The 24,195-nt window shown below is 42.7% G+C and overlaps 1 protein-coding gene and 1 long non-coding RNA gene across 2 annotated transcripts in view; one reads left to right on the top strand and one right to left on the bottom strand.

Annotated features, from left to right (window-relative positions):
- The window catches only part of LOC137318778 (protein disulfide-isomerase TMX3-like), a 148,396-nt gene that overhangs the window by 76,156 nt on the left and 48,045 nt on the right, over window positions 1–24,195 (top strand). Inside the window, exon 9 of the mRNA XM_067981432.1 lies at window positions 10,939–11,005. Coding sequence (XP_067837533.1) covers window positions 10,939–11,005 — 67 coding nt within the window. The remainder of the gene's footprint in view (window positions 1–10,938; window positions 11,006–24,195) is intronic.
- LOC137318789 (uncharacterized) overlaps window positions 21,727–24,195 on the bottom strand; it is a 48,379-nt gene continuing 45,910 nt past the window's right edge. The window contains exon 5 of the long non-coding RNA XR_010961985.1: window positions 21,727–22,639. This is a non-coding gene — a long non-coding RNA (uncharacterized lncRNA). The remainder of the gene's footprint in view (window positions 22,640–24,195) is intronic.

The following is a 24,195-nucleotide window of genomic DNA, read 5'->3' as shown; positions in this document are numbered from 1 at the left end:
CTGGAGATATGTTTCCTCTCCTAGCGGTACATATTTATGTGGAACCTCAAATGAGTAACTATTGTCTGTTAATTCACTGGAAAAACTAACTGTCATTGAAGGATTTTGAAGACTTCAGCAGAACAGCAAAAGCTAACAAAAAGGGAAATGAAAAGGGGGCTTATCTGATGCAAACTTTCAATGGAGCTCGGTGCAACAAGGCATCTAAGGGAACAGTACTACGGCAGACAGCAAGTCAAGTTGCAATTGAAGTTGGTTTTGAAGCATGACAAATACAGCAATTTGTGGTTGAACTAATACAAGATGAAAGAAAATCTACCATGGAGATCAGGGGGCGCTAGACCCAGACTCTGCATGTGCCATTGTGTTACTAACTATACCTGCAGCCGCTGGCACTCCTTGCAATAATGTGCGGATCTGACTCTGCAACCTCCAAGTTAGCATAGAGCCAGTGCAGATCTGTGTCAAAGGCTGTAAGCACATCTGCTGCCAACCTGCACCATAGCTATGCCTCTGCCAGTGACAGTCAAAGTTGTCAACGCCCTCAACTTTACTGACTCCTCTTCCTTCCAGGTTAGCACAGATTTCATCTATAATATCAGCAAATGTGTTACCACACTTGTATCAAGCAGGTGACTGTTACACAGGTCTACACAGCCGGCATTTTCCTCTCATTTCCCACTGAATAGCCACAGCGCTGTGACAAAGGTTCTCCATTATTGCCATACTGCAGCTTTCCCGAAGTGCAAAGCTCATCAGCTCATCTGCTGCTGAAACCCTCATCCATGCTTTTGTTACCTCCAGACTCAACTATTCCAATGCACTCCCATCTTCTACCCTCCATAAACTTGAACTCATCCAAAACTCTGCTGCCTGTACCCTAACTCTCACCAAGTCCCGTTCACCCATCACCCCTGTGCTCGCTGACCTACATTGGCTCCCAGTCCACGAACACCTCTTTTAAAAAAAATTCTCATCTTCTTTTCAAATCCTTCCATCGCCTCACCCCTCCCTATCTCTGGAACCTCCTACAGCCCTCTGAGATCTCTGCGCTTCTCCAATTCTTGCCTCTTGCGCATCCCCGATTTTAATTGCTCCACTATTGGCAGCCGTGCCTTCAGCTGCCTAGGCTTTAAGGTCTGGAATTCCCTCCCTAAACCTCTCCGCCTCGCTACATTTCTCCTCCTTTCAGACGCTCCTTAAAACCTACCTCTTTGTCCAAGCATTTGGTCATCTGTCCAAATATCTCCTTATGTGGCTTGTTGTCAAATTTTGTTTTCTAACGCTCCTGTGAAGTGCCTTGGGACGTTTTACTACATTAAAGGCACTATATAATTGCAAGTTGTTGTTGTTATTGTTGTCATTGATGGCAGTCATGTGACTCCTGCAACCCATCCTATTTGTGACAATGCAGGTAAATTGTGTTGCAATGATTTTAGGTGTGAAGCCCTTTGAAGGTGTGAGTATACTAAGGGTGTCAGTTGCAGCTTGAATTTTGGAGTATGAGCATACGTGGTAAACAATGAAAGTGCTGTAAAGTTGTGTGAGGGCTTGACGTGGGCTAGGAGGGGTTTGGTCAAAGATATGGGTTTTAAGGAGGGTCTTTTAAGAAGAGGGACATGGAGGGGTTCAAGAAAGGAATTCCTACGGCATGGCTGCCAGTAGTGGGGCAAACAGGTTACGGTAGTGTAATGGTTATGTTACTGGACTTGTACTCCAGAGGACTGGACTAATAATGCCATGGTTAAAATCCCACCATGGCAGTATGACAATTTGAGTTTTGAAAAAAAAATATGAAAACCAATAAATGCTAGTATCAGTTTTAAAAAAAAAAACAAGCTGTCAATGTCCTAAAAACCCTACTGGTTCAGTAATATATTTAGGGAAGGAAATCTGGTTTCCTTATCCAGTCCAGCCTATGACTCCAGTCCCAGGTTACAGAGATAGAGAGGGACAAGACCATGGAGGGATTTTAACATTTGGTTGAGAATTTTAAAGTTGAGGCGTTGAGAGATTAGGAGCCATTGTGGGTCAGCGAGAACATGAGTGATGGGTGAGCAGGACTTAGTGTGCAATAGGATACAGGCAGCAGAGTTTTGGATGAGTTGAGGCTTACGGACACTGGAAGATAGGAGGCCAGCTTGCTTTCTCTTGCCTGACCCAAAATGCCTGTGCCTTCCCTCCCTTCTCCTGCCCACCATACCTTTCCATGCTTCTTTCTACTGCCTCTTGCCTCCCCCACCCACCTGAGTGCCTATTCAGACCTCCCACTGCTTCATCAATGACTTGTTCCCCCTCATAAGGTCCAGGCCTGCACTGACAAATGGCAGGCAACATTAATGCCACGTAAGTGCCAGCCAACCACCATCTCAAACAAGGGAAAGCCCAGCCATCTCCACTGACCTTCAACAGCAGCATCATTGCCATGTTCCCCTGCCATCAACATCTCCGGGGTCACCATTGACAAGAATCTGAAGTAGACCATCCATATCAATATTGTGGATACAAGAACAGAACAGAGGCTGGGTATTCTGTGACCAAGTGACTCACCTCCTAACCCCTAAAAGCCTCTCTTCCGTCTACCAGGCTCAAGTCAGGAGGATGATAGAATGTTCACTATTCATCTGGATTGGAGCAGCCACAACAAGACTCAAGAAACTCGACACCGTTCAGGACAAAGCAGTCCGCTTGATCCATGGCTGTACCACCCCACTCTATCCACCCCCTCCATCGCTAGTACACTGTAGCTATAGTATATATGATCTATAGGATGTGTTGCAGCAACTGGCCAAGGTTAATTCTACAGCACCTCCCTTCCCTGTGACCTCTGCAACCCAGAAGGACAGCTGCAGCAATGTTGTAGGAACACCACCACCTCCAAGTTCCCCTCCAAGTCACACAACACCCTGATTTGGACATACATCAGCGTTCCTTCATTGTTGCTAGGTCAGTCTCCTGGAATTTCCTATCTGATGCCATTGTGGGAGCACCATCACCACAAGGTCTGCAGTGGTTCAAGGAAAAGATCCATCACCACCTTCTCTAGGAATGGGTGATAAATACAACCTTGGCAGTGTGTGCCAAATTCCGAGAACAAATAGAGGGAGAAAAAAAATCACTAACATTCTCAGTGTTTTAATAAAGACACAATTTCACTTAATTAATTATCATAAATCAGTCGCCCTGATAACATATTGTACATTTCATGGGGTAAAGTAACACATCCACTAACTCACTCTTAGTGCCACAGGAACAAAGGTTTTTAATTTACAACCTTTTCTGTTTTTTTCCTTCCGTAACAAAGATGTCTTCAACTTCACTACTCAGTTGAAGTGCTACAACCTTGTGAATAGATTTGCTGGACAACCTAACATTTTATTCAAAATCATAGTTGAATGTTATTGTTTGCACAAATTGCCAAAGTACGTAGTGCAGGTACTGGTTAGGTGCCCAACTGACATTCCTGGTATCTCTGGCAGTGCAGTGGCACTCTTTACATGTGTGCATTTACTCTGACTTTATCTGCCAGATACCCAAGTAGTTCTGTTCCATTCCTTTCTCAATAGAACTATTTCTATTTACAGTCATATTCTGATCAGCACAGCTGAGAATTTGTTAGCTCATACAGTTACTAATTTGTTTCAGCCACTGGCCAGTATCTCACTCTTACGCATACATTAATATTTATGGTAAGGATGTTTCTGGTTACTGGAATACTGTTTTTGATCAGTACTTGCTTTCAGTTTTGTAAAGTCAGCTACAGTTTCCTCTAATAGAGAAAATCTGAAACTACTGCATTCTAGCTAAGTATTGTAGTTAGATTTTAGCTGTTATTCTATGATATGTTTAGTTGTATTGTCTAAAGATGTAGTTGTTAAAATAGGCAAAAAAAATTAATGATTGAGTTCGATCTCAGAGCCTTCCTCTCAAACCCTTATTAAAAAGGTAAGAGTTCTGATTGAACGTCATTTTGTTCTGCTCAGTTGATCTTCCTTGAACAGTAAGCGATAATGACCTTGTTGAGGGTGCTGGTTTAGAAGGATTGCTGAGCTTCACAGTGTGAAGGACCTCAATTAACGTCCTGGGTTAATGATTGTCTCTACTGTAATGGTCAGATTCAGTAATTCTGAGGGTATCATCAGTATTCATTGTTTCGACAAAAGGTATTCAAATATTAACAGAAATGTGTAGAGGAAAAAAGAATGGGTGTGCAGTAATATGCTACGGGTTAGAAAAGGGAAAAGTGCCAGACAAACTAACACGGTAGGCATGACTTTAGAAGAAGAGATCGAAAAAGATATTAAAACATTTAAGATAGAAAGGCAGGAGATAATTGATAAACTAATCAAACTTAGGGAGGATAAGACCCCGGTCCAGATGGATTGCATCCGTGAATATTAAAAGATGTTAGGAAAGAGATAACAGAGGCACTATTACAGACATATAAAAATTAACTAGAAAAAGGATTAGTGCCAGAGGACTGGCGGACAGCTAATGTTATTCCTCTACTGAAAAAGGGAGATAGAATAAGTCCAGGGAACTATAGAACAGTTAGCTTAACGTTGGTGGTAGGAAAGATAATGGACTTTTTACTCAAAGATGTAACAGAAAGACATCTAGAGCACTAAAATATAATAAGTAGTCAGCATGGATTTCAGAAGGGAAAGTCATGCTTGACTAAGCTTATTGAATTATTTGAAGACATAACAGAAAGAGTAGACAAGGGTAATATAGATGATGTAATATATTTGCGTTTTCAAAGGCCTTCGATAACGTACCGCATTGTCGACTCATGGCTAAGGTCAAAGCAGGTTGAGTCAGGGGACATGTAGCAGAATGGATAGCAAGCTGGCTACAAAACAGAAGAGAGTAGGAGTTAAGGGTAGCTACTCTGACTGTCAAAAGGTGGGAAGTGGTATTCCACAGGGATCGGTGCTGGGACCACTGTTGTTCACAATTTACATTGACTATTTGGATTCGGGAATTGGAAGTACAATTTCAAAATTTGTCAACGATACCAAATTGGGGGGTGTAGTTCATACAAAGGAAGAATACGTAAAAATGCAAGAAGACATTAATAAACTTGCAGAATGGGTGTGTAATTGGCAAATGAATTTCAATATAGATGTGTGAGGTGGTACATTTTGGTAGGAAGAATAAGGAGGCCACATACTAGTTGGATAATAAGACTCTAAACGGGATGAAGGAGCAAAAGGATTAAAGACGCTTTATCTGAATGCACAAACTATTCATAACAATAGATGAATTAATGGCACAAGTAGAGATAAATGGATTTGATCTCGTAGCCGTTACAAAGAAGCGGTTGCAGGGTGACCAAGGTTGAGAACTAAATATTCCAATATCTTTTAGAAAAGATAGGCAACATGGAAAAGGAGGGGGGTAGCCCTGATAAAAAAGGATGAGATAAAGGCAGTAATGAGAAGGGATCTTAGGTCAGAAAATCAGAATGTAGAATCAGTATGGGTGGAGCTAAGAAATAACAAAGGGCGGAAAACATTGGTGGGAGTAATTTATAGGCCCCCTAACAGTAGTTATAGTGTTGGACAGAGTATAATTCAGGAAATTAGAGGAGATTGTAACAAGGGCAATGCAGCAATCATGGGGGACTTTAATCTTCATATAGACTGGGCAAACCAAATTGGCAAAAGTAGTTTGGAGGAAGAGTTCATGGAATGCATTCGAGACAGTTTTCTAGAACAATATGTCAAGGAACCAACTACGGAACAGGCTATTTTAGATAAGGACCTCTGGGGTAGAGTGATCATAATATGATAGAATTTCATATTGAGTTTGAGAGTGATGTCGTTAAGTCTGAAACTAATGTCTTAAATTTAAACGAAGCCAATTACGTAGGTATGAGGGGGCCAGTTGGCTAAGGTGGATTGGGAAATTAGATTACAAGATATGATGGTAGATAAACAATGGCAAACATTTAAAGAAATAATTCACAATTCTCAACAAATATACATTCCCTTGAGGAATAAAAACGCCACGGGAAAAGTGATCCAACTGTGGCTAACTGGAGAAGTTACGGATAGTATTAGATTAAAAGAAAAGGCTTACAGTGTCGCCAAAAAGAGTAGTAAGCCTGAGTATTGGGAGGGTTTTAGAAATCAGCAAAGGATGACCAAGAAATTGCTAGACGGAGAAAATTTAATGAGTAAACAAGCAAGAAATATAAAAACAGATTGTCAGAGCTTATACAAGTATGTAAAAAGGAAGAGATTACCGAAAGTAAACGTGGGTCGCTTAGAGACAGATAGGAAAAAATTATAATGAGGAATAAGAAAATGGCAACGACGTTAAACAAATATTTTTTATCTGTCTTCACAGTAGAGGACACACAAAATATACCGGGAATTGTGGAAAACCAAGGGTTTAATGAGAGTGAGGAACTTAATTTAATTAAGATTAGTAAAGAAAAAGCACTGAAGAAATTAATGGGACTAAAAACTGACAAATCCCCTGGACCTGTTGGCCGACATCCTAGGGTTTTAAAAGAGGTGGCTGCAAAGATAGTGGATACATTGGTTTTGATCTTCCAGAATTCCCTAGATTGGAAGATAGCAAATGTAACACCGCTATTCAAGAAAGGATGGAGATAGAAAACAGGGAATTATAGGCCAGTTAGCCTAACAGTAGTAGGGAAAATGCTAGAATCTGTTATTATGGACATTGTAACAGGGCACTTCGAAATACATAATATGATTAGGCAGAATCAACTCTGTTTTATGAAAAAGAAATCTATTAAGAGTTGAGGGTGTAACTAGCAGGGTAGATAAGGAAAAACCAGTGGATATAGTATATTTGGATTTTCAAAAGGCATTCGATAAGGTACCTTGTGGGAGTACCTTCACCACACAGACTGTAGCGGTTCAAGAAGGCGGCTCACCACCATCTTCTCGAGGGCAATTAGGAATGGGCAATAAATGCTGGTCTTGCCAGTGATGCCCACGTCCCATGAATGAATTAACAAAAAAAAGGTGCCACACAAGAGGTTGTTACACAAGATTAGGGCTCATGGGATGGGGTACGATATTAGCATGGATTGAGGATTGGTTAACGGACAGAAAACAGAGAGTAGGAATAAACGGGTCATTTTCGAATTGGCAGGTTGTAACTAGTGGGTTGCCGCAAGGATCAATGCTTGGGCCTCAGCTGCTTACAATATATATTTTAGATGTGGGGAACAAGTTTGATGTATCCAAGTTTGCTGACTAAGCTAGGTGGGAATGTAAGCTGTGAGGAAGATGCAAAGAGGCTGCAAAAGGATATAGATGGGTTAAGTGAGTGGGCGAGAAGGTGGCAGGTGGAGTGTAATGTGGGGAAATGAGAAATTATCCACTTTGGTAGGAAGAATAGAAAAGCAGAATATTTTTTAAATGGTGAGAGACCAAGAAATGTTGGTATTCAGAGGGATTTGTGTGTCCTTGTACATGAATCACAGAAAGTTAATATGCAGGTACAGCAAGCAATTAGGAACACAAATGGTATGTTTGCTTTTATTGAAAGGGAGTTGGTGTATAAGAATAAGGAGGTCTTGCTGCAATTATATAGGGCTGTGGTGAGTCCACACCTGGAGTACTGTGTACAGTTTTAATCTCCTGACCTAAGGAAGAATGTACTTGCCTTTAAAGGGGGTGCAACGAAGGTTCACTAGATTGATTCCTGGGATGAGAGGGTTGTTCTATGAGGAGAGATTGAGTAGAATTGGGCCTATTTTCTCTGGAATTTAGAAGAATGAGAGGTATATTGAAACATATAAAATTCTTAGAGGGCTTGACAGGGTAGATGCTGAGAGACTGTTTCCCCTGGGTGGAAAGTCTAGAACTAGGGGTTATTGTCTCAAGATAAGAGGTTGGCCATTTAGGACCGAGATGAGGAGAAATTTCTTCACATAGAGGGTTGTGAATTTTTGGAATCCTCTATCCCAGAGGGCTGTGGATGCTGAGTCGTTGAGTATATTCAAGATTGAGATCAATAGATTTTTGAACATCAAGGGATATGGGGATCGGGCGGGAAAGTGGAGTTGAATTAGAAGATCAGCCATGTTCTTTTTGAATAGTTGAGCAGGCTCGAGGGGCCGTATGTCCTGCTCCTATTTCTTATGTTCTTATGATACCAGAACTGAGAGGATATCCTCAAGAAGGCTTGAACAGGCTGAGGCTCTTTTCTCCAGACAAGAGAAGGCTGAGGGGTGACCTGTTAGCGGTCTTTAAGATAATGATAGGGCTTCATAGGGTAGATGTAGAGAAAATGTTTCCACTTATGGGGGAGTCCAAAACTAGAGGTCATAAATATAAAATAGTCGCTAATAAATCCAATAAGGAATTCAGGAGAAGCTTCTTTACCCAAAGAGTGGTAAGAATGTGCAACACGCTACCACAAGTTCCTTTCATCAAACAGAAAACAGAAGGATCAAGCAGTGAATGTGGGAATCTTGTTGCTCTGGGAAAATTGCACTAGGGCCATTAGCCTAATCTAAATAGGCATCTGTTGTTCACCCTGACTATCTGTTCTTATCTAAATGTTCTTTCGTTAGAAAATGCTATTATTTTCCACTAATTCTGATTTACTTCATTAATAGATCGGATCATTAATGTAGTCGGTCTGTTATCTACTTTTGACTAACTAGTGCTTAGTCTTCTTGGATGAGGGAGGAATGTAAATTGGGTGTTGGTGTGACATGAGATTGAATTTGAATTGATCCTCTGTGGCAGACTGTGTAATCTGATACCTGAACTAGGTAGGTCCTCTAGCACTCCAGAGTAATTGACCAGCGAAACTAGCTCATTGATGGGACTTGGAGGGGCAAACCTGTCACTGTGGACTGAGCTTCTTCCTACTCAGCTCCAATTAACCCTACAAGCAGTTGGAGAAGTAACAATAAACAGTGTCCTGTGCTGGTAAGCCGTGTGGTTTCAGTTGGTTAAATTCCAGCATTGTCTTTTATGTACACTTGAGGATTCCGAAGCTAAGTCTAGTGTTCTCCATATCTGGAATCTGGAAAATACCTATGTAGATTTCTCAGTGATTTGGATACTCTTACTGTGGTAGTTTTTTTGGCCAGCAAAAACTCATCGAAGGATTTTTTTTTGGAGAGGAGTGGCTTTTATACATTATATGGTCTGCAACATTAGCTTTATATTTGGGGCCATTGGATCTCAATGGTATGCCTGTTACTTATGGTTGGGCCAGCCCTGGAATTCATGCACCTTCCCGACAATGCCCTTTTTTTCTGGTTCTGTAACCTTTCTCCACCCAACTCCCATGACTAGCACCACCACTGCTGCCATGTTCTCTTATTGTCCTCTTCAAACAAGAGGACAAGACAGCCCAGGCTGTCAACTTCTCCACAGGTTAGCTAACGAGGATAATTCTAAAGGAAGGACAAAGTAGATCTCTGATGTTTTCCTCCCTCTTCTTAAAGCAGTAATTTATCTAGCTGAGAATTTGCAAAACTTGTTCAGTGACAGGGACACAACCAGATGCTGAGGTTTTGAACTTTGGACCTTCTTTAGCTCTGGGGCTACAGCACTGGGCACAAAGATAAGAAACTATCCCTTTAAATTTCCTCATGCCACTGAATTGTCATATAACAGTGGGAAAAGGATAAGTAGGGGCTATGTGCCTCTTCAAAGTGGGAAATTAAAGTTACTCAAGATAATATTGTGCACCTCCTGCTCAGATGATTGGAAGAGGCCGGAAAGTAGGTTTCCTGCTACTGTTTCAGCAACAGATGGTATAGGACATTGGGGAGAAAATAGAGAATTCGCAACCATACAGAAAATTGTAACTAAAAAAGGATTCTAAAATGATGGCTCAATAGGTTTATCGAGTGAGTAGCTGAACCATACAGATTTTCAAAAGGGAATTGGATAAGTACTTGAAGGGAAAAAATTTGCAGGACTACGGGGAAAGGGTGGGGGAGTGGGCCTAGCTGGATTGCTGTTGCAGAGAGTCGGCATGGACTCGACAGCTGAACGGCCTCCTTCCCTGCTGTAACCATTCTATGATTCTATGACTAGGAAGGTCCCAGGTTCAATCTCTGTTCGGAAGGCGAAAATCGGTCAAAATTCCCATTGACGTGCACTAAAGAAAGAACTTGCATTTATATAGCACCTTTCTCACCACAGGATGTCCCAAAGCACTTCACAGCCAATGAAATACTTTAAATGGTGTTGCTGTTATAATGTAGAGAAGCGCAGCAGTCAATTTGCACACAACGAAGTTCCACTTGAGATAAATGACCAGGTAATTTTTTTTTATAGTATTCGTTGAGGGATAAATGTTGACCAGGACACCAGAAGAACTCCCTGCTCTTTGAAAATTGCCATTGGATCGTATATGTCCACCTCACAAGGCAGACGGGGCCTCGGTTTGATGTCTCATCTGAAAAATGGCATCTCTGACATTGCAGCACTCCCTCAGTAATGCACTGAAATGTCAGCTTAGATTCTGTACTCTGGAATGGAGCTTGAACCTGTGACCCTCTGACTCCGAGGCAGGAGTACTAGCACAGAGCCAAGACGCTCAACCTTGTGGATATTAGGTGACTTTTGGGGTGCCTAGCAAATTGACAAATAAAGTGTACAGAACTGAAGAAATGTATAATTTTAAAGGAATTTTATGGTGCAGAAATGTTACTGCATTCTCCCCAAAACAGGAAGACTCATCATTTTGTGTTACTGTTGATCCTACTAAAGGTGATAGTGTTTCAAATCTTTTTGTGGAAACAACAGTGAAGTTGACGAGCTGTTTACCTTGTATTAAGGTGATATAACTAGGAGAGATGGCACATTTTAAAATTGTATCTTATTGTAGATGCCTTAGTAGGCCTGCAAAAGTCCTGTTTCTTTTATGCAGTACATTCTGGACAGTTTGTAAGAGTTTATTGTGATGATGCTTTTCCACCAGGATGTCGCTGTCCAGGAGCTTCCTGCCGTGTTGGTGTTCAAAGATGGAACCTACTATATGTATGATGGTGAGTCCAGAAAGCATGGCTTGTTTTTAATTCTAATTTGTGTGTATGTGTCTTTTTTGTGCAGAGGGATGGGGGAGCAGAAGATTCTGAAGCTTTTAGCGAAGCAAAAAATTGAAATTGGACCAGGCACACTTTTCTTAGCATCCAGACAGGGATGCAGTGATGCACCTCCTTATTAATCCATAATAAAATAAGGTGTGGTCTTGGTGTTAAGAATAATTTGACCCTTCTTTTAGTCAACAGTTCTGAACTCCTGCAGCTAAACTGCATGGACATTTATAGTATTGATCTTCAGATTTAACTCTTTCATTAGTGATTCTCCATATTTTGGTTCCTGAATAAGTGGTGGGTTATGAAATGAGTCAGTGAAACTGTAAGTACTACTTCTGTGATTCAAAAAGTCCGAATAAATCTAGAACTGGAAACGTTTTTTAAAAAAACAACATTCATATTGTATTGAGATTCATATTCTTGCCGATTATAAACTGGCCAGTGAAGTTTCGTTGTTGTAAATGTAACCACACAAAGACCACTAACTTGAATTTTGTTGTGGAGATGCCGGTGATGGACTGGGGTTGACGATTGTAAACAATTTTACAACACCAAGTTATAGTCCAACAATTTTATTTGAAAATCACAAGCTTTCGGAGGCTTCCTCCTTCCTCAGGTGAATGTCAAGAAATCCTCGAACCTTTCGCATTTATAAATCACAGAACAATACCTGGTGATTACAGATAATCTTTCCAACTGCCCGTTGCCAAGGCAATCAAAGTGCTCAGACAGAGAGGTGTTACCTACAGTACCACCGAATATGCAAACAACCAAAAAAACAAACAGAGAGAGAGAGAGAGGCAGAAACATCCGAAAGGAAGAGAAAGACAGCAAATGACCCGTTATATTAAAAACAGATAACTTTTGTTCGCTGGTGGGGTTACGTGTAGCGTGACATGAACCCAAGATCCCGGTTGAGGCCTTCCTCATGGGTGCGGAACTTGGCTATCAATTTCTGCTCGACGCTTTTGCGTTGTCGTGTGTCTCGAAGGCCGCCTTGGAGTACGCTTACCCGAAGGTCGGTGGCTGAATGTCCTTGACTGCTGAAGTGTTCCCCGACTGGAAGGGAACCCTCCTGTCTGGCGATTGTTGCGCGGTGTCCGTTCATCCGTTGTCGCAGTGTCTGCATGGTCTCGCCAATGTACCATGCTCTGGGGCATCCTTTCCTGCAACGTATGAGGTAGACAACGTTGGCCGAGTCACAGGAGTATGAACCATGTACCTGGTGGGTGGTGTCCTCTCGTGTGATGGTGGTATCTGTGTCGATGATCTGGCATGTCTTGCAGAGGTTATCGTGGCAGGGTTGTGTGGTGTCGTGGACGCTGTTCTCCTGAAAGCTGGGTAATTTGCTGCGAACGATGGTCTGTTTGAGGTTGGGTGACTGTTTAAAGGCGAGTAGTGGTGGTGTTGGGGATGGCCATAGCGCGGTGTTCGTCGTCATTGATGACATGTTGAAGGCTGCGGAGAACATGGTGTAGTTTCTCCGCTCCGGGGAAGTACTGGACGACAAAAGGTACTCTGTTGGTTGCGTCCCGTGTTAGTCTTCTGAGGAGGTCTATGCGATTTTTCGCTGTGGCCCGTCGGAACTGTCGATCGATGAGTCGAGCGTCATATCCCATTCTTACTAGGGTGTCTTTCAGCGTCTGTAGGTGTCCATCGCGTTCCTCCTCGTCTGAGCAGATCCTGTGTATTCGCAGGGCCTGTCCATAGGGGATGGCCTCTTTGACGTGGTTAGGGTGGAAGCTGGAAAAGTGGAGCATCGTGAGGTTGTCCGTGGGCTTGCGGTAGAGTGAGGTGCTGAGGTGCCCGTCTTTGATGGAGATTTGTGTGTCCAAGAACGAAACCGATTCTGAGGAGTAGTCCATGGTGAGCTTGATGGTGGGATGGAACTTGTTGATGTTATCGTGTAGTCTCTTTAGTGATTCTTCGCCGTGGGTCCATAGAAAGAAAATGTCGTCGATGTATCTGGTGTATAGCATTGGTTGTAGGTCCTGTGCAGTGAAGAAGTCCCGCTCGAACTTGTGCATGAAAATGTTGGCGTATTGGGGTGCGAATTTGGTCCCCATGGCTGTTCTGTGTGTTTGGGTAAAGAACTGGTTATCGAAGGTGAAGACATTGTGATCCAGGATGAAGCGGATGAGTTGTCGGATGGCGTCTGGAGATTGGCTGTTGTTGGTGTTGAGTATTGATGCTGTCGCAGCGATGCCGTCATCGTGGGGGATACTGGTGTAGAGTGCCGAGACGTCCATCGTGGTGAGAAGTGTTTCTGGTTCAACTGGTCCGTGGGTACTGAGTTTTTGTAGGAAGTCTGTAGTGTCGCGACAGAAGCTGGAGGTTCCCTGTACGATGGGTTTCAGGATGCCCTCGATGTATCCAGAGAGGTTCTCTCACAGGGTTCCGTTGCCTGATACGATAGGACGTCCAGGTGTGTTGGCTTTGTGTATCTTTGGGAGGCAGTAGAAGTCTCCCACGCGGGGAGTACGTGGGATGAGAGTGCGTAGGATGTTTTGAAGGTCTGGATCGAAGGTCATGATCAGTTTGTTGAGCTGGTGGGTGTGTTCTTTGGTCGGATCTGCGGGTAACCGTCTGTCGTGTTCCTGGTTGTCCAGTTGTCGGTATGCTTCTTCGCAATAGTCCGTTCTGTTCAGTATGATGATGGCTCCTCCTTTGTCCGCTGGTTTGATGACGATGTTGCGGTTGGTCTTGATGGCGTTGCGTTGTGCTCGGGTGACATTCTGGACTGTCTTGCGAGTGCGGCTGATGAATCTGGCATTGACGCATTTCCTGACAGCTTGAGCATACATGTCAAGCTGAGGGCAGCGACCCTCCGGAGGAGTCCAGTTTGACTCTTTCCTCTTCGGTTGCTGCACCGCGGATCCCTCTGTCTGCTGTTCCGGATCGTTGATTGTCTCATTGGGTTCGCTGCTGAAATCTTGGGGTTTGTGGAAGAATTCCCGGAGCCTCATTCTCCTGATGAATTCCTCTGTGTCCGCCGCGAGACGAATGGGGTCCATTTTGGTAGTGGGGCAGAAATTGAGCCCTCGGCTGAGAACTTCGATTTCGTCTGGTTGAAGGGTGTGGTCGGACAAATTGACGATAGACTTCCCTGTGGTTGCAACCGTGGTACCGGGGAAGCTTGGTCGATGGTGGTGATGCCGAGTTTCTCAAGCTTCCTGCTCTTGGTTTTCATGTAGGCAGCGTAGTTCCGTTGCCTCATCTGTTTGGCGGTATCTTTCATGTAGGCAGCGTAGTTCCAGCTTTCAGGAGAACAGCGTCCACGACACCACACAACCCTGCCACGGTAACCTCTGCAAGACATGCCAGATCATCGACACAGATACCACCATCACACGAGAGGACACCACCCACCAGGTACATGGTTCATACTCCTGTGACTCGGCCAACGTTGTCTACCTCATACGTTGCAGGAAAGGATGCCCCAGAGCATGGTACATTGGCGAGACCATGCAGACACTGCGACAACGGATGAACGGACACCGCGCAACAATCGCCAGACAGGAGGGTTCCCTCCCAGTCGGGGAACACTTCAGCAGTCAAGGACATTCAGCCACCGACCTTCGGGTAAGCGTACTCCAAGGCGGCCTTCGAGACACACGACAACGCAAAAGCGTCGAGCAGAAATTGATAGCCAAGTTCCGCACCCATGAGGACGGCCTCAACCAGGATCTTGGGTTCATGTCACGCTACACGTAACCCCACCAGTGAACAAAAGTTATCTGTTTTTAATATAACGGGTCATTTGCTGTCTTTCTCTTCCTTTCGGATGTTTCTATGTTTCTGCCTCTCTCTCTTTGTTTTTTTTTTGGTTGTTTGTATATTCGGTGGTACTGTAGGTAACACCTCTGTCTGAACACTTTGATTGCCTTGGCAACTGGCAGTTGGAAAGATTATCTGTAATCACCAGGTATTGTTCTGTGATTTATAAATGTGAAAGGTTCGAGGATTTCTTGACATTCACCTGAGGAAGGAGGAAGCCTCCGAAAGCTTGTGATTTTCAAATAAAATTGTTGGACTATAACTTGGTGTTGTAAAATTGTTTACAATTGAATTTTGTTGAGGAACAAATCTTTGAATCTCCATGTCTAGAGTTGTTTTGAAGCCATGCTTTGAATAGATTTTAGAAAAAATGCAGAAACACCTCATCCTCAGTACTATTTTCAGCAACTAACCTACGTGTAAGCACAAAGGGTAATGTGCAGTGAATGCCAGGGTGTTACAAATTCCGGTCTGTTGCACATACCTTCTCTGGCTAAGTGGTGTTGGACATTCCCATACATGGATCCCACGCCTATTACATGCTTGACTCTCACTACTCAGTAGCTACTTATAGGATAGCATAACCTATAGGGTGTAACAATGTGCCACTTTGACATACAAAGTGGATATTGTGTCTTTTTCGTGCCCTCATGTACTGCTTCGTTGTTTTCAAAGGCGGACCGAGATAACAATTGATGAGGCAAGGTCAGATGTAAAAGCTGATTTGCATTACAGATAGCAAGTTGACATACAGTTATGCTTGGACTCACTTAATTCAATCAGTACCACTTGCCTTTGCATAATAATACAAAATAATGAGCTTGTTCTACTTTCTTACAATTGTAAACAATTTTACAACACCAAGTTATAGTCCAACAATTTTATTTGAAATTCACAAGCTTTCGGAGGCTTCCTCCTTCCTCAGGTGAATGTTGAGGAAATGAAATCCTCGAACCCATCGCATTTATAAATCACAGAACAATACCTGGTGATTACAGATACTCTTTCCAACTGCCCGTTGCCAAGGCAATCACAGTGTGCAGACAGAGAGGTGTTACCTACAAGACCACCGAATATGCAAACAACCAAAAAAACAAACAGAGAGAGAGAGAAGGAAGGAAGAGAAAGACAGCAAATGACCCGTTATATTAAAAACAGATAACATTTGTTCGCTGGTGGGGTTACGTGTAGCGTGACATGAACCCAAGATCCCGGTTGAGGCCGTCTCGTACTTCCTGACATGAAGTGAATCGTGGGCTTATGCCAGACAACCCCTGCTGAGCGCCCGGGACCATAGACCTCCCAACACTATAGGTGTGAGGCATTTATCAATTATGGAGATAGGCTAATTACTATTTACAGTCTTTGGGGAAACAACTTTAAAGCCTAGCTTATTAGCATTCCAACCACCTTTTGTCTCTGTCTTTTGTAATCCCATATGAATATACCAATTGCTTTAAAACTGAACCTTTGCATACAATGCTCTATTTCCCAAATCCTTTCTGCCATAAAATGGTCAAAAACTCCAGAGACGTTCACAGGACTTAAGCCAATTGAGGGTTCAGTTGAGATCCTAAACTCCCAACAGTTTGAACCTCAACTATCAGATTACAACCGTGAAATCAGTCTATCTCACAAGATAAATATGAATGAGGGAGGCCACTCAGCCCATCCTCGCTCTATCATTCAGAAAAAAACTGCACTCCCTCCATTCTTCTCTCTTCCCCTGCTCTCCCCGCCCCCCCCCCAACCATCACAGAATATAACACTTTCTGATACGATTCCAGTGATTTTTGCCTCCATTGCTCTCCCTCTAAGCCCATTCAGTATATTAATTCTTTGTGGTAAAGGCCTTCCTGACATCTGCCCTAAATTTGCTTTTTGCTACATTGAACCTGTCTCCTTGCCCAACTGGTTTAATTTGAAGTAGTATTCCAGATTTACTTTTCCTATACCATTTACTGTCATATACTTCTATGAGATCACCTCTCAATTACCTCTTTTCAAGGCTAAATAACTTTTTTTAAATTTCAAAATATACTTTTTCTTAAAATTTAAGGATACAGTTCAATGTAGATATCAATTACAATTCAAAAACAATACAACACAGATCATAAGAACAATAAGAACATAAGAACATAAGAAATTGGAGCAGGAGTAGGCCAATCGGCCCCTCGAGCCTGCTCCGCCATTCAATAAGATCATGGCTGATCTGATCCCAACCACAAATCTAAAGAACACAAGAAGTCGGAGCAGGACCCGGCCACATAGCCCCTGGGCCCTCTCCGCCACCCACAGGGCATTGACCGATCCGAACTCAGCTTCATGTCCAATTTCCTGCCCGCTCCCCATAACCCCTAATTCCCTTTACTTCTAGGAAACTGTCTATTTCTGTTTTAAATTTATCTAATGATGTAGCTTCCACAGCTTCCTGGGGCAGCAAATTCCACAGACCTACCACCCTCTGAGTGAAGAAGTTTCTCCTCATCTCAGTTTTGAAAGAGCAGCCCCTTATTCTAAGATTATGCCCCCTAGTTCTAGTTTCACCCATCTTTGGGAACATCCTTACTGCATCCACCCGATCAAGACCCTTCACAATCTTATATGTTTCAATAAGATCGCCTCTCATTCTTCTGAACTCCAATGAGTAGAGTCCCAATCTACTCAACCTCTCCTCATATGTCCGCCCCCTCATCCCCGGGATTAACCGAGTGAACCTTCTTTGTACTGCCTCGAGAGCAAGTATGTCTTTTCTTAAGTATGGAGACCAAAACTGTATGCAGTATTCCAGGTGCGGTCTCACCAATACCTTATATAACTGCAGCAATACCTCCTTGTTTTTATATTCTATCCCCCTAGCAATAAAAGCCAACATTCCGTTGGCTTTCTTGATCACCTGCTGCACCTGCATACCAACTTTTTGATTTTCTTGCACTAGGACCACCAGATCCCTTTGTACTGCAGTACTTTCCAGTCTCTCGCCATTAAGAAAATAACTTGCTCTCTGATTTTTCCTGCCAAAGTGCATAACCTCACATTTTCCAATATTATATTGCATCTGCCAAATCTCCGCCCACTCACCCAGCCTGTCTATATCCCCTTGCAGGTTTTTTATGTCCTCCTCACTCTCTACTTTCCCTCCCATCTTTATATCATCTGCAAATTTTGATATGTTGCACTCGGTCCCCTCCTCCAAATCGTTAATATAGATTGTAAAGAGTTGGGGACCCAGCACCGACCCCTGTGGAACACCACTGGTTACTGGTTGCCAGTCCGAAAATGAACCATTTATCCCAACTCTCTGCTTCCTGTTTGATAACCAATCCTCCACCCATGCCAGAATATTACCCCCAATCCCGTGATTTTTTATCTTAAGTAATAATCTTTTATGTGGCACCTTGTCGAATGCCTTCTGGAAGTCTAAATACACTATGTCCACTGGTTCCCCTTTATCCACCATATACGTTATATCCTCGAAGAACTCAAGCAAATTTGTCAGACATGACTTCCCCTTCATAAAGCCATGCTGACTTTGTCCTATTAAATTATGCTTATCTAAATGTTCCGTTACTGTCTCCTTAATAATAGACTCCAAAATTTTACCCACCACAGATGTTAAGCTAACTGGCCTATAATTTCCAGCCTTCTGCCTACTACCCTTTTTAAATAACGGTGTTACATTAGCAGTTTTCCAATCTGCCGGGACCTCTCCTGAGTCCAGGGAATTTTGGAAAACTATCACCAAAGCATCCACAATCCCTACTGCCACTTCCCTCAAGACCCTAGGATGGAAGCCATCAGGTCCAGGGGATTTATCCGCCTTGAGTCCCATTATTTTACTGAGTACCATCTCTTGAGTGATTTTAATCGTATTTAGCTCCTCCCCCCCGAGAGTCCCCTGTTTGTCCAGTGTTGGGATATTCTTAGTGTCCTCTACTGTAAAGACTGAAACAAAATATTTGTTCAGCATTTTTGCCATCTCCATGTTTCCCACCATTAATTTCCCGGTCTCATCCTCTAAGGGACCTATGTTTGCCTTAGCCACCCTTTTTCTTTTTATATAACTATAGAAACTCTTGCTATCTGTTTTTATATTTTTTGCTAATTTCTTTTCATAATCTAACTTCCCTTTCTTAATCAATCCTTTAGTTACTTTTTGCTGTCTTTTGAAGAATTCCCAATCTTCTATCCTCCCACTAAGTTTGGCTACCTTATATGTCCTTGTTTTTAGTCGGATACTATCCTTGATTTCTTTACTTAGCCACGGGTGGCTGTCATTTCTTTTACACCCTTTTTTCCTCAGTGGAATATATTTATTTTGAAAGTTGTAAAATAACTCCCTAAATGAACACCACTGCTCATGTACCGTCTTACCCTTTAATCTATTTTCCCAGTCCACTTTAATCAATTCCGCTCTCATACCATCATAGTCTCCTTTATTCAAGCTCAGTACGCTTGTTTGAGAATCAACCTTCTCACCCTCTAATTGGATATGGAATTCAACCATGTTGTGGTCGCTCGTTTCATACACAATACGATTCCATTATTACAATTAAAACACAGTACATAGCTTCTAATACATGCTGTACAATACAAGGTGAAATGGCCTTACACTGTGGCCTTTCCCCATGGAGCCTTTGCATAGGCCGCACTTTACTTCAGTGCGTCTCGCAGCACGTACGCCTGGACCTTGGAGTGTGCCAGTCGGCAGTGCTCGGTCGTGGACAGTTCGTTCAGCTGGAAAACCAGCATGTTTCAGGCGGACCAAAGGGCCTCCTTCACTGAATTGATGGTCTTCCAGCAGCAGTTGATATCTGTCCCTGTGTGCGTCCCAGGGAACAGCCCGTAGAGCACAGCGTCCTGTGTTACCGAGTGGTTGGGGATGAACCGGGACAGATATCAACGCATCGATCTCCACATCTTCTACGCGAAAAGGCAGTCCACCAGGAGGTGCACGACGGTCTCGTCCCCACTGCAGCCTCGAGGGCAGTTTGCGGTGGTGATGAGATGCTATGAGTATAGGAAAGAGGGCCCTTCTCACCACCATCCAAGCTACATCCTGGTGCCTGTTGGTCAGTTCTGACGATGAGACGTTCTGCCAAATGGCTTTGACTGGTCAGGGAACTGCCTGATCGGATCCAACCTCTCCCTTCCCTGCAGGACTACCAGAACGTTCCATGCCGGCCACTGTCTGATGGCCTTTCGGTCGAAACGGTTCCTCTTCAGGAACTTGCACCTGGGACAGGTGGTGAGGTAGGGTCCAGCTGGACGGGACGTCCTGCGTTTTTTTCAAGGCTAAATAACCCGAGTTTGTTCAGTGGTTGTGACCTTTTCAATATGTCTATCTCTCGAGTATATTTTCTACTTAACACTGTATTCCTGCTGTTGACAGAAAAGACTCATGGTTTGGTAATGGCTTCTGTCAGGGACCTTAAAGCTTTCTAATGTGGGAATCAGAAAATTGTTGCCATTTTTCTGAAAGGCATTGGACAGTGCTTGTTTCTGGTCTCTGTTCACAGGCAAATAAATGTAGATGTTACTGCCTTTTAAAAGCCTGGCTATTGAATTCATTGGTGACCAGCAGGGTATGTTAAGAGTTAAAACCCACTATCCTGCCTTCCATTTCAGTAAAGTAGTATTGACCCAAACAAAAATACATTGGAGCAATTAGTTTGACAATAGCTTAATCCAAATAGAATTGATTCTGTTGCATAGGTCAGGCCCCAGTTTTGACGCAAAGCTTGGCTGCTTTTTGAGGGAAGTAATGGCGAAAGCAGGGATGTCATCGGAAGTGACTTTATGGAGCAAATTATGTAGTATGAGCATGATGTACTGCATAACCACAAGTTTGTTCTTCCGGTTTAGTTGTGGTTTTCTAGTTATAACTAAACAGTTTGTTTATCCTGTTTGTTTCACACATAAGCATTAACAAAAATATTTCTTATATTTGTGATTTTTCCCATGTTCACTTTAAGTATGAGTTGTAGGCTGAATGGAAATATAAAATTGAAAAGTGGGCAGCACAGTTGTTGCAGTGCTTGAGGGCAACAATATGGGGCAGGATGTGGGTTCACACCCACAACTCTCCATATCGCCAAGTTACCAATCTCCACCTCACCACTGTGCAGAAATGCTGAGCGAAGACCTGACGTTTTCTCATAGCGCGGGCGAGTCACCCTGGCGCAATCTAGAACAGACGTTCAGCCCCTTGCCTATGCTGAAGAGGCCAGAGGAAAAGAGAGATTCAGGGCAGGGTTGTGGGGCTGGAGAAGTTTAGAGATACGGAGAGGCAGGGCCATGAAGGGATTCAAACACTTAAACATGTAATCTAGACGGGCAGGAATGCTCTATTGCCAGAGCTGCCATCCTTTGGATGAGTCATAAAACCAATATTCCTTCTGCTTGATATTAAAGATCATCTGGCAATCTTTGAAGAAAGCAGGGAGTTCTCCCAGTGTTCAAACCAACATTTCTTTCTTCACCAACTCCACCAAAAAAAACAGATTAACTGTTCATTCATCTTACAGGGTCTTGCTGTGTATAAAATGACTGCTGTATTTGTCTACATCATAGTCACTGCACTGCACACTAATTCATAGTATATGAAGTGCTTTGAGATGCATTAATTACGAGTCATTCTTAGCGTTTTTTCTGTGCACACTTGGGGGTTTCCTAAATCTGGGCATTTACCAGCTTGTGCCTAAATTTCCCGGATTTAGCGCACAAATGACAAAAAAAATAATCTGTTGTGTTAGCAATGCATCATCTAATGTCTGATTGAAAAAATTATGAGTAGCAAAATCTGAAAGTACCTTTTCAAAGGAGGATTTTTGTAAATTAGGATACCTAAAATTAACTGAATCTTTTTTGCAAAAGAAAGCTTGGGAGACATGTCATAGTTCAAGAAATCATTTTGCTTTATTGAAAATAAAAATTAACAGCATTATGTAGCAGCAGATTAAATTGTTTTTTATTTGAGTTTTCCAATATATTATTCAAACATATTGAGTGTCTTTGTAACGTTGATGGTACAAAATATTATAATAGTATGATTCTAAATTGGGAAACAAAGAAGTAACTGGCTCTGTGGAAAATTAGCTGTGAGCTTCCTCATGGCATGGGGCCTAAATAAAGGGCAGAGGAGAAGGAACTGGAGATGGTCAAGTCCTGAAACAATCCACTTGACTCAGCAGTTTTAACTGGAGCATTTTCTGTATTATCCATTTATTCTTAAAAGTTTGCATTTTTGCATTATTTGAATTTCAAGGCAGGGATTTGCTCCATTATTTGAATTTCAAGGCAGGGATTTGCTCAAGCACTTGAGAGCACTCAGCAAGGTTTCTTTATTTTCTCCTCCTTTTGAAATCAGTATTTTCAGTTGTAGTATCCTGTAGCCATGTAACAACTCTAGATGGTTCTGCAGTGTAGGTCCTTTTTAATGTGAGACACCATTTGAGACACGTGGGATCTACCAACATGAAGTGCTGCTGCTTCTTAAAAAGGCGGTTGTATTTGTTAAGTTTGTATCCTTGGTTTGACACATTTGTTAGCATTTGTTCTGTCATTGTTCTTTTGTATCCTTCAATGGCGTCTAATGAGTTATCTGTGGTTACAAAATCGATGGAAAGTTCAATGTTGTTGCTAACCACTGTTACATCTTGTTCAATGCCATGGGGCAGATTGTACTTAAGCTTCTTTAAAGTGTTGATTATAGTTTTGTTTGGACAGAATGCTTGTAAAGTCATTCTGTGCTTTATGGCATTGTACTCAACAGATACTGTAAATGGACTCCCGCAAATGTCCCCGCTGTGGAAACAAAAGAAAGTTTTTTTTTAAACCACAGATTAAATTCTGCTCAATCATTTGAAAACAATTTAAATAAATTGACCCATTTTCAAATTTGTTGGATATGCTGATATCAAAAACTTGCCTGTAGCTATTTAATGCTAGTCTTAGTAAAGGTAATAAAAATAGAAAATGCTGGAAACACTCAACAGGTCAGGCAGCATCTGTGGAGTGAAAGAGTTGAACATTTCAGGTCGATGACCTTTTGTCAGAACGGAAGAATGAAGTTTCATGGGGCAGGTACAGGCTGAAACAATGGGTCTACCAGGGCAGAACTGTTTGAGGATCTTGGGAAGGAGGTAGAAACGAGCTGTGCGGGGTTGCAGGACTGAGGTTGGAGGCCGGGGTGGGAAAGAGATCTCCAGAGGACATGAGGTCAGTGATGGTCTAGGAAACGATGGCTTGATGTTCGTTGGTGGGGTCATGGTTCAAGGGGAGATAGGAGGAGATGTCAGAGTTGGCGTTCAGCCTCCACAAGGTAGAGGTTTGTTCGCCAAACAACAACAGCACCTCCCTTGTCAGCAGGTTTAATGACAATGTCGAGGTTGGACCTGAGAGAACGGAGTGCTGCAAGTTCAGAGGGAGACAGATTAGTAAAGGTATCCAATAGTTGCTGGACATTTGTTGCAGGTCCAACACCTTGAATAAGAACATAAATAGGAGCAGGAGTGGGCCATATGGCCCCTTGAGACTGTTCCTCCATTCAGTAAGATCATGGCTGATCTTCTACGTTAGCTCCACTTTGCTGCCCTATCCCCAAATCCCTTCATTCCCTTAGTGTCCAAAAATCTATCAATCTCAGTCTTGAATATCCTTAATGACTGAGCATCCACAGCCCTTTGGGGTGGAGAATTCCAAAGAATCACAACCTTCTGAGTGAAGAAATTTTTCATCATCTCGGTCCTAAATGGCCAACCCCTTATCTTGAGACTATGACCCCCTAGTTCTGGACTCTCCAGTCAGGGGAAACAGCCTCTCAGCATCTACCCTGTCAAGCTGCCCAAGAATTTTATCCATTTCAATAAGATCACCTTTCATTCTTCTAAACTCCAGAGAATATAGGCCCATTCTACTCGATCTCTCTTCATAGGACAACCCTCTCATCCTAGGAATCAATCTAGTGAACTTAAGTTGCACCCCCTTTAAGGCAAGTATATCCTTCCTTAGGTAAGGAGACCAAAACTGTACACAGTACACCAGGTGTGGTCTCACCAGAGCCTTGTATAATTGCAGCAAGACCTCCTTACTCTTATACTCCAAACTCCTCTCAATAAAGGCTAACCTACCATTTGCCTTCCTAATTGCTTGCCGTACCTGCATGCTAACTTTCTGTGATTCATGTACAAGGACACCCAAGTCCCTCTGACTACCAACATTTCTTAGTCTCTCACTTTTAAAAAAAAATCTGCTTTTCTATTCCTACCAAAGTGGATAATTTCACATTTCCCCACATTATACTCCATCTGCCACCTTCTTGCCCACTCACTTAATCTGTCTATATCCCTTTGCAGTCTCTT

Source organism: Heptranchias perlo, chromosome 3, assembly GCF_035084215.1.
Source record: "Heptranchias perlo isolate sHepPer1 chromosome 3, sHepPer1.hap1, whole genome shotgun sequence".
Taxonomy (NCBI): Eukaryota; Metazoa; Chordata; class Chondrichthyes; order Hexanchiformes; family Hexanchidae; genus Heptranchias; species Heptranchias perlo.
The sequence above is the reverse complement of the archived record's forward strand: the minus strand, read 5'-3'. Positions and strand labels throughout refer to the sequence as shown.